The 11697-nt window shown below is 33.9% G+C and overlaps 1 protein-coding gene and 1 pseudogene across 1 annotated transcript; one reads left to right on the forward strand and one right to left on the reverse strand.

Annotated features, from left to right (window-relative positions):
• Window positions 1-776: 776 nt before the first annotated feature.
• LOC107887524 (cell division cycle protein 48 homolog) lies at window positions 777-3844 on the forward strand (annotated as a pseudogene).
• Window positions 3845-9161: 5317 nt separating this feature from the next.
• LOC107963902 (high affinity nitrate transporter 2.3) lies at window positions 9162-11171 on the reverse strand. The gene is made up of 2 exons (XM_041106740.1): window positions 10202-11171; window positions 9162-10115 (listed from the first exon to the last, which is right to left on the reverse strand). The coding sequence occupies exons 1-2, from the start codon at window positions 11015-11017 to the stop codon at window positions 9321-9323; spliced, it is 1611 nt and encodes a 536-aa protein (XP_040962674.1). The 5' UTR covers window positions 11018-11171; the 3' UTR covers window positions 9162-9320.
• Between the last annotated feature and the right edge of the window lie 526 nt (window positions 11172-11697).

Here is an 11697-nt window from a genome sequence, read left to right on the forward strand (position 1 = left end):
ACACAAGTTAACTTATTGTTAACATTTTTAGTGACATTTATTATTAGCAAACAAGTAATTTAATATATCTATTCTCATTAATATATGATTAAATTGAATCAATCGTATTTAAAATAAATATAAAATTAAATAGTTTTTATAATTTTATGGTAAAAAAATGTTACATCCCAAAAAAGTTAATATAAGAATCACTCTTCTACTAATTAAATTTCCAAATAAATTATCACTTTCCACCAATTAAATTATAATTTTATTTATTAATTGATTAATCTTAAATTTTTGAAGGCAACTCTTTTAATTCCTTCATCCAATTTTTTAATTGTTTATTTTGAGTTATTTTATTATTTATTAACACTTTATCGAACAAACTTGATGAGTAAAAAGATAAAACAATAGCAAGTCACTTTATAACTATCATTCAGCTCATTCGAGTTTTGAGTTCAACTCGAAATTTGTAAATCAAATATCTATTTTTAAGTTCGAATTTAGCTAAGCTTGTACATATTCAAGATCGAGCTTGATTTAATAATCAAGTTGAGTTAATAATATATATTAAAGGCAATAAAGTAATTTAATAATATAAAATATTTAACATATATACACTAAAAATGGAAAGTTTGATAAGGCTGGTAAAACATTGGAACCGAGTATTACTAAACTTAAATTTGACTCGATCAATAGCTTAAATTTAGTTTGGTAATTACTGAATCAAATTTATTTATTTATTAACTCGACTCAAATAGCTTGCAGGTATTAATGACTTGGTTGGAGTCTCCCTAACATAGCTACAACTCGATGACGAAAGATTACTCGACAGCAATTTTAGAAAGGAAAAGGTCGTCGAATCGACAGGTAGTTGATGAAGCAGTCGACGACGATAACACCGTTATTTGTTTCCACCACGACACCATAGACAGCTTGCAGTTTTTCCATGGGAACACTATTCTCATCAAGGTACAATGAGTTACTATTATATTTATTTAAATTATTAAGTTTCAAAGCTTTTTAATTAATTTTACATCAAGCCTGCTTTGTAGTTTTAGAATATTGAGGTAATAGTTAGATTTTATTGAATAAAGTGATGTTAGTTGAAAAGTTTTAATGTTATCTCTGGTTGATGATGGGATTTGGTTTCTTGTAGGGAAAGAAACAAAAGGATACCATTTGCATTGTGGTGATGAGACACGCCAGTTATAAAAAATTCGAATGAATAAAATTGTTCGGTCGAATCTGAGAGTTCGACTTGGAGATGTCGTATCTGTACATCTATGCGCTGATATTCCGTACGCAAACCGTATTCACATCCTTCCCATCGACGATACTGTTGAAGGGTTTCGGGGAATCTATTTCATACATACTTGAAGCGTAAGTTTTAAATCTGCTCCCTGCACATATGATTGCTGTTCTTGTATTATATATTTGTATCATTAGTTTGTTGTTTGCTTATTTATCGGATTGTTACCGTAATGTTTGGAAAGGAGACCTATTCCAGGTTCGAGGAGGGATGAGGAGTGTCGAGTTTAAGGTTATGGAGACCGACCCAGCACAGTATTGTGTTGTTGCAGCAGGTACCGAATTTTTTTGCGAGGGGGAACCTGTTAGAAGAGAAGATGAGGATAGATTGGATGAAGTTAGTTATGATGATGTAGGGATTCTGCTTTACAGTCCTCCGGGTTCTGGCAAAACCTTAATAGCCAGAGCAGTTGCTAATGAAACTGGAACTTTCTTCTTCTGCATTAATGGTCCAGAAATTATGTCCAAAATGGCTGGAGAGAGTGGCAGCAACCTTAGGAAGGCCTTTGAAGAAGCTGAGAAGAATGTTCCATCTATCATCTTTATGGATGAGATTGATTCGATTGCTCTTAAGCGTGAGAAGACCAATGTGAAGTCGAGAGAAGGACCGTTTCGGAGCTTTTGACTCTCATGGATGGATTGAAATCAAGCGCTCATGTGATTGTTATTGGGGCTACTAATCGTCCAAATTGCATCGATCCTGCTTTGAGAAGAATGGGCAGGTTTGATAAGGAGATAGAGATTGGTGTTCCGGATGAAGTCGGTCGTCTTGAAGTGCTTGGCATCCATACCAAGAATATGAAGCTTTCCGATGAGGTTGATCTAGAACGGATTGAAAATGACACTCATGCTAATGTCGGTCCGACCTTGCTGCTTTATGCATGGAAGCTGCGCTGCAATGCATCAGAGAGAAGATGGATGTGATTGACTTGGAGGATGATTCCATTGATGCCGACATACTCAATGGCGTTTACAAACGAGCATTTCCAAACTGCCCATGGAACTAGCAGTCCCTCTGCTCTGCGTGAAGCAGTAAGTGATTTACTTTCATTTGAAATTAAATTGGGCGCTTGATTTGGTGACTCAGGTGGTTGAAGTGCCTAATGTGAGCTGGGAGGATATTGGAGGCTTTGAGAATGTTAAACGAGAACTTCAAGAGGTGTTTATCATTATTTCATCACTTTGTAGCCTTAACTTTCTTTTTTATTTTTTTAATAAAATTTGCTTTCAAGCTTGTTGCTAACACTTGTGTTTGTGTGTTTCTGTTTGTTGTGGCAGACGGTGCAATATCCAGTGGAGCACCCGGAGAAGTTTGAGAAATTCGGTATGCCACCTTCAAAAGGGGTTCTTTTCTACGGTCCTCCCGGATGTGGTATAACTCACCCCGCAAAGGCTATTGCGAATGAATGCCAAGCAAACTTCATCAGTGTCAAAGGCCCTGAACTGCTCACCATGTGGTTCGGTGAGAGTGAAGCCAATGTTCGAGAAATATTCGACAAGGCCAGACAGTCTGCACCTTGTGTCCTTTTCTTTTATGAGCTCGATTCAATTGCTATACAGGTATTTTATTTGCTCCATCAATGACTTCAATCTTATATGCATATGTTTTGGGGGTATTTTAACTCATCTGATGACATTATGTAATTGGTGCAGAGAGGAAGCAGTGTTGGGGGTATTTTAACTCATCTGAAATAGATGGCATGTCAGCCAAAAAGACTGTATTTATCATCTGCGCCACCAACAGACCCGACATTATAGACCCGGCACTTTTGCGGCCTGGAAGGCTTGACCAGTTAATCTATATTCCTCTCCCTGACGAGGAATCACGTCATCAAATCTTCAAGGCTTGTTTGAGAAAATCACCCGTCTCTAAAGATGTTGATTTGAGTGCACTGGCTACTTACACCCAAGGTTTTAGCGGGGCTGATATTACTGAGATTTGCCAACGAGCATGCAAATATGCCATCAGAGAGAACATTGAGAAGGTACACTTTGCTGCCTGTAGTTTCATTATAAATGGTTATAGAAAGCTCGAGCTATATTTGATATGCATGTTTTAAGATGCTAGGGGGATGTCAATAACTTCATAACTAAACATTAAATCAAAATGGAACTATTTGCAGGACATAGAGAAGGAAAGGAGAAGAAGAGAGGATCCTGAGGCAATCGATGAGGAAGAGGTTGCAAAAATCAAGGCTGCACATTTCGAGGAGTCCATGAAGTCCGCTCGAAGGAGTGTTAGCGATGCCGATATCCGAAAACACTTGTCATTTGCTCAGGCATTGTAGCAGTCGAGAGGTTTCGGATCCGAATTCAAGTTTTCAACATCCGCAACTGCTGCTGGGCGTGACCAAGACGATTTGTATAACTAGGATTATGTTACCCAGCGTATATTTTCTCTTAAGATTTATTTACTAGTACTAGTTTTTATAGTTTTGGGCCATTAAATTGCTAACTACATGACATGGTTTTTGAGGGTGGTGTGACCCTATGGGCTTTTGTATCATTGATTTCTTAATATGATTATACAAGTTTTTCTTATTTCTTATCACTTAATTCTTTTTTTTTATAGATTTTTATTATATCTATTTTTTTTATATAATGTCTAGAACTACTCATAGTCTCTCCCCGATTCTTAAAGAGAAGAATAATATGTTTCAGTGCACTCGAACCTACGACCTCCTGTACTGACAATAATATCGACACCAATCAAATTAAGACTCAAATCAGTAATTTAACACCTAATTCTAAGTAAAACGTCCTGGCATACATATTATTATAAGCCAAAGTTGTATTCATTCTACTTGCAATAACATCCTCATCTTATCAATCATGTTCTTAATTTGCTTAACCACAATGTTGATCATGCTGGGCGTATGATATTTCAAGTTATATTTGTTATGAGCTTAAAATATCCTGTAAGTTTCTTGTATTTTTTTCATAAATTTGGAATTTAATTTTTGTATTTTTCAGGTTCAACTGTTAAATTTGTTGGTGTGACATTTTAGAATTAAAAAGATTTACTCACTTCATAGCCATGTAATTAAAAAAAAAGAGATGTTGTAATGAACTTAAATTTAACAACAACAACAAAAAAATAACAATATTAACAGTTGCACTCGAAATTTAAAATCTAAAAAGTAGATAGACTAAATTTAAAATTTTTGAAAAGTATATGGATTTATGATATGTTTCAACATTTTTAAGATATATTTTCTCTCTAATATGTTTTATGGTTAATCTTTAAATGAATAATACTTAACGCACGCTCAATACATAAGTTTCATTTATCGTAACTGTACTGTAACAACTCATATTATCAATAAGCAAAAGATAAAAAATTTATAAGTCCTTTTAGTATAACAATGATTCAAATCAAAATTATTCTTAGAAATGATAAATACTCAACCGATAGATCACGATTTGAGATTAAAAAATTTTAGATGACAAGTAAAAAATAATGTGTATGGAATACTGTCTTACGATTATTATTCAAATTTGGCAACGCCTGCCAATGTAACAACTTAACTGAAAATGTTGAAAAACTTTTAAGTCCTAAAGAAAGATTTTCCTAAGGTTAAATTCTGTAATAATTTTTTTGAATATTCTGTAATTACATTAAATTTCGACAATTGAGAAGGAAGGCAAGCATTTTCAAAACTGTTTTTTCCATTTACAATATTGAAATTGGAGATTTTATTTAAAAATACTAAAAATTTGTAACACTTATTCAACTTCATCTGACACACCATCGTGGAAAAGTTGGAAATTGTACGACTTTCTGAAGTAGGAAGTAGTTTTTCTTTCTTTCTTCTCTTCCTGCGAACTTGAGTTCATCAAATACGTAGTCCACATTGTCAAATAAAAAGACTATAATTCTAAGTTCTCAAGATAATAATCTCACCTGCTATTGCCCATTTCGTTCACTTTTATGTAAACCCATCGGATTGATTTTGATTCAAGTTATTATAAATCTGGGTTGGTTTAAATTTTAAAAATTTTAAGTTATTTTGAGTTAGGATTATTTTAAGTTTGAATATTTTAAATTTAAATTATTTTGAGTTTGGGATATTCGGGTTTTTTTATCGAATCATTTCAATTTCAGATTAAATTAGATTATTTATTCAATTTATCTTTTGTCCGGATCATTTGGGTTTAAGTTATCTTTATTTAAATTATGAACATTTTCTATTCAAATCCAGAGTTACATTCAAGTTATCCCAATTAAATTTTCGAATTATAATTGAAATATCTACTTCTATTATAATAGTTATTTATTAGTGCTGGACATTCGACTTTAATAAGAATTAGAGAAACAATAAAATATCTAAACTTAGATATAAAATAATACCTATATGACACTCGAGCAAACTTAAGTGCTTAAATTTTTAAGACTTTAAATTTGATCGGTATTGCCAAAACTTCATTAAGACTCAAAATACGAATAATATTATTCATGAATGGAGTGACTCATCCAACTTAACTCAACCCGAATTTAGGTAAAGATTTATAAATACCAATTGAAATGATTGTATGATTTGAATTTTGTTACATTTGAAGTTAAAAAGAGAGAATTTTATTACATTGCTAGCGGGAGTAGTCAAAAGTTAATAGCTTCGGCTACGACATGGGCAAGATCATTTGGAAACAATGGCAGCATAAAGCAAATGGTATGCAAGTCAAGGACAAAAAATAGTTGGCAAAGGCCTGAACTAAAATGGGTCAAGATTAATATTGATGGCTAGATGTCGACAAGCAGACGGAGGGCGGCAATCGGAGGAGCGTTAAGAGGAAGCTTCAATTTGGAAGATATCAATTATACCTGTTATCATTTCAAAACCACCAAGCACCCTCTGCCTGGTCCAGCTTCAATTTGGAAGATATCAGTTATACCTGTTACCATTTCAAAACCACCAACCACCCTCTGCCTGGCCCTCTCAACGCTCCTCCTATTACAGCTCTCCGTCTGCTTGTCGACATCTAGCCATCAATATTAATCTTGACCCATTTCAGTTCAGGCTTTTGCCAACTATTTTTTGTCCTTGACTTGCATACCATTTGCTTTATGCTGCCATTGTTTCCAAATGATCTTGCCCATGTCGTAGCCGAAGCTATTAACTTTTGACTACTCCTGCTAGCAATGTAATAAAATTCTCTCTTTTTTAACTTCAAATGTAACAGCAGAGAATGTCAAGTTGAACTTCGACATGTCTTGATGGAAAGTAACAATGCTGCTGATTACTTCGCAAAGGCAACGAGAGGTGGAATGAATCAATTGATTGAACTCGTTAATTCACCGTCACATGTACAAAGACTTTTAGAGGAAGATATTAGCAACTCAAAGCAAATAACGTGGTTTAGACTCTAACTTTCATTTTAGTCATGTACTAAATCCTCGAAAAGAGGGTGGTAGATAGAGTGGAAGTACATGACTTTTTGAAATATTGGTACCATTGGATTGCTTCATTCAAAGATTACTGGGATTGAGAATCTACTGAGTTGCTCACCTACTCTTATAATTTTCAATGCCTTTTTCATATGAAGCAAATAATTTAATTAAATGAAAAGTATTTTAGTTTCTAAGCAGAATCTAAAGCTTACACGTTACATTCACACGTTAAATTGATTTATTATTCTTAATTTTATATATCTATTTAATAAAGAATTTATTTTTTTTAAGAAATTGAATCAAGATAACAGGGTCTCGTTTAATAATTCGTTAAAAAAAACCCAACTTAAAATTAATATTTTCAATTATTTATTTTTTAAACATATTTGATAATTTGGGAAAGAATTACATTATACAAACTTTTTATATATAAAAATGTGAAAATTGATTTGATATTGTTTAAATAATGGTCACTCAATTTTTTTTTGCCATCTAATTATTTTGGGTTTTTTGGTGGTTATATTTTTACGCTAGTTAGTAGGCGAGTAAAAAAGATAAAATTGAATATTTTGGCAACCATTTTGTAACATTTTATAGTTGGATGATTAAAAAAAATTATTAATAATTGAATGGTATTTTATAACTTTTCATAGTTGGATAACTAAAAAATAAAATACTATAGTTGAGTGACCTCTAACATAATTTAGCCAATAATTGGTATTTGCTAATTTTAAATAAAAATATTCCCACACTAATTAGGTGCATGAAACTTGCATAATGCCACTGGTAGAATACACCCAGCATATACCATCCGATTCATTTTCATATTTTATCTAATCTTATATAATTAATAGATATTAAAAAATCTCAATAATTTAATTTTTATTTTTCTTAGACTAAAAAAAAAAAAACAGGAATTTCCACTGCTTCAGATTTATTTTGTCTTAGAGTGACCCATCCCGTAATTTTTAAATTCTTTAAATTAATAAAAATAAAATTACATTTTGACCTCTTGATAAAAATTTAATTTAATCTTTTAAAAATTATAAAAATATATATTATTAAAATGGTAAAATTATATTTTTACTATCGTAAAATATTTAATTTAATTTTAATTTCTCTAAAAGATTTCTGATTTCGTCCATCATATTAAATGTATATAAAATAAAAATAAAATAATATTTATATGCTCTGCGGTACTAAAATAGATGAATTAATTAATGTGCAAAACGGAAGAGTAAAGATTTGGGCATGTGTACAGCAAAAAAGAAAGTGTACCTTTCGTTTAAACAAACTGTTATAGCTTATCATATGTTTTGGTCAACTTCTCCTGCAACTTGGGGAACATCAATTAATTTCAATACCTCATATAATAATACAATTAAAAATAGCGGTTTTCGTCTCTCAAGTTATCTTTCCTTTTTTCATGGGCCTAATTCTGGTTTTAGTCATGCAAAATTTTGAGAATTTAATTTTTCTTTTTCACTTTTTAAGCAAACTTTAATTTAGCATAATCAAGTCTTTTTATTTTTCTAATAGATCTAAATTGATGACACTACCAATTGTTGTTGTTAAAGTGATGGGAATTGATTTTTTTTATTATTCATACACACAATCAAGGCCACATGGTAATTTAGTCAGCCATATTTAACCAATAATAATTTACTTGTAATAAGGGAAGGGCAACTTCTTTAGAAAAAGTCTACGAAACATTCTCTCCGAAAATGCCCTACAAGCTGTAAGGCAAGGGTTTGAGTCTATTTTTGCTTGGTTTTCTTTCTCAAGCACTTGACGAGGCATTCTTACTTTATTAACCTCCTGTCTCTTCAAGTTCTTAACTTTTGAGAGAGTGACAAATGATATGTCACAAACTTCTCCCAACAAAGTTGGCCTCCTTCAAGGACATATCGAATGCTTAAACTTATTTTTTAAAAAAAGTTCATGTAAGTAATGGTGTTATCAATTTAGACCTTTAATATTATTATAAAAATAAAGGGACTAAAATCATAATTAGACCATATCTCATCAGTCTAACTATTGCATGAATGATAAGGCAAAGGAACCAGATTTTCAAGGCAGATATGAGTCTATATTCTTCAATAGCAATCAAAGTACAAATTAAGAAAAAAAGACTTGAAAAAGCCAAATTTCCACACCCAGTAAGTCATCTCATGCTTTGCATAGCTTACAAGCTAATTAACTTGTATAGTATGGATTGAGTTCATTTTCGGATCCAAATGAGTTGAGGATGGATTTGGATGGGTGATTGGGTGTGATGCCTTTAACTTACTTTTTATCTTATGTTACAGTATTTAATCTCACTATTATCGTTGTTTTTACACTAACCGTGAGTAAACATATCATCTATCCAAACCCATCCAGACTATTTATGATTAAATCAGGTTTGGATTCAAGTAGAACCACTCTAACCTCTATATCCTTCTTTAGCAATTAAAGCACAAATAAATGAAAAAAAATTGAAAAAGCAAATTTTCGTACGTAATAAATCATCTCATACTATGGATAATTTTACAAGGTAAAAAAACTAGTAGTAGAGGAAATTAAGACAGCAGCACTCAAAATAACCTCAGTTTTTTAGTAGCTAATTATACATCGATTTAAACTGATCATATGTATATTAAACATGGACCGGCGTAGAATTCGGCGGAGTCGGTGCGGATAAAACCACATTACCGACCCGTTTTCCACGTTCGGATCTGCTATTTTCAGCAAACTTTACGCTTCCTTCATGCAAACCCTTCGTTTTCTCTTCTTCACTCCATTCTTTCATGTAGTAATATTCTTCGGTTGATTTTACAGGGTCTTTTGATGGCGGAAGGAACATGCTTCCCCATTGTGGGAAATGCAAGAACGCTACGGGTATGGTGCAAATGACAGCCATTGCACCCATCAACGAAAGGCCTGTGGCCGTGGAGAATCTGGAGCTGGAGAAAAACACTAGCTGTGTCAAACCCGAACCAAAGTTCCCGCCGGCGCCGGTGAGGCCCGATATGAGTCCCAACGACCGCCGCGAGACAAATGGGACTACACCAAAGGTCGCACCGCATGCGGCTTGGGTCCCAAGCGAGAAAAGGATCATTGCTAATATGGCAATGGGGAGTGAGTCGGCTCGGCCGAGCCAGATACAGAAGGCACCTCCTAGGGTTTGGAAGAACCAGAGGATCCATAGCCTGCCTCTCATACCGAACAATCTTGCGGCTTTATCGGAGGCGTAGCCACCGAAGGGACGAGCAAAGAAGTTGGCCATGCCGAAGCTTGCTGCTATAGTCCCGGCCGTGTGGATTTTAAGGTTAAATCTGTCGTAAAAATATCCTGAGATGACATTATTAATAGTCAATTCAATGCCCATTGAGAAGCCATAAAGGAGGAAATAGATCCATGTTCTATAGTTGGTGACGGCATGTCGAAAAACCTAAAAAGAAAAAAAGAAAAACAGGTCAGCACCATATGTAAGAATAACGTGTACGGGTTTAAATTTTGTTGGATTAACGACTTTACCTTGGAGAACTTGTCTTTGGAAACTTCACCACTCTTTTGAAGGGCAGCAAGGTTACCATCAGGCAAGTCTTGGCCAAGGGTTAGAACCAAGATGCCCATAATGACATGGAACCAGCCAGGGATGAAAAAGGCAATCCTCCAGGCAGTGAAAGGGGTTGCACCAGCTAGCTGGATTAATTGAAAAGCTAAGGGCATCAATAGTTGAGTCACACCACCGCCCATGTCACCCCATCCACCAGCACACCCATTCACAAGCCCTATGATCTTCCCATTGAACATTATGGTGGTCCAGTACTGACACGACACGAACGTGGCGAGGGCGAAACCGATCATGAACCGGACTGCCAAGTACCCCTGCGCATCGGCAACGAAGGACATGCAGAAAACGGTGGGGGCCGATAACAATAGGAGAAAGGCAGTGCCGTATCTTGCACCAATTAGGTCACAAACAGCACCCATAACCAGCCTGGAAAATATACTCCCAGAAACTGAAGCAACCCCAGCATTCCCAATATCTGCCTGTTTCAAATCCAGGTTATCTCGGATGATGGGAACCAAGGGTGCTGCAGCGAAAGTGGAGATGAAACAAGTGAAAAAGGAGATCCAAGCAAGGTGAAACGTTCTCATGTGAGGCTTAGCAAATGAAAAGACTTTGAAAGTTGTGGCTCTATGCTCTGAATCAACGGGCAAAGCAAATTTCGCCATGGTGCTATCAGTTGGGGCACTTGATGATGCTGCAACTGAGAAGGCAAATGTTTGCTCTCTGCCCGTTACTCCATGCATTGAAGTCCCCATGGAACCTTCATTTTCAGCCATTTTTTCTCGATTCTCTGTTATGTAAAGAAAACAAGAAAGTTGCTTGGTTTAATGTATTGGGGGAGGAGAAGATATGGGTATTTATAATTGAGCTAAGGCAAGGAATTACCTGCACAGGGTGTGGTATTGGTTGATTATAAAAATGCACTTGAAAGGAAAACCAATTAAATGAATTAAAAAAAACTTTTGAATAAAAGTGACAATATAAATAATAATTTTTCTCTATAGAAAATAAATTATGCCTGAAAATTGAAATATTATAAGGTATTAGAGGAGCATTATTGGTCTCCTTCGTACACCTAGCCATGACCAACCATCCAAGTTTTTACCCTGGAGTAATTGGTTGCTCGAGAAGTAAAATTAAAAACTCAAGTTTGGACAATTTTTTTAAGATTGAGTGGACTCGATTTATTTTTAATTTAGATACTAAAAAATATTAATAATAATTTAATAATAAGATAATACATCAAAATTAATATAAAATAAAAAATATAAAAACATAACTTAAAATCCAAAATTTAAAACACGAACTAAAATTTAAAATTTATTTAAAAGTTTTTATTTATAAATCTTTTAATATTTTTTTATTCCACGTTATTAATGAAATATCATTTTATTATTAACTAATTACGAATCAAACATCATATATTAATTCTTAAAAATATATTGGTTCTTTCGAT

Source organism: Gossypium hirsutum, chromosome A03 (assembly GCF_007990345.1).
Source record: "Gossypium hirsutum isolate 1008001.06 chromosome A03, Gossypium_hirsutum_v2.1, whole genome shotgun sequence".
Taxonomy (NCBI): Eukaryota; Viridiplantae; Streptophyta; class Magnoliopsida; order Malvales; family Malvaceae; genus Gossypium; species Gossypium hirsutum.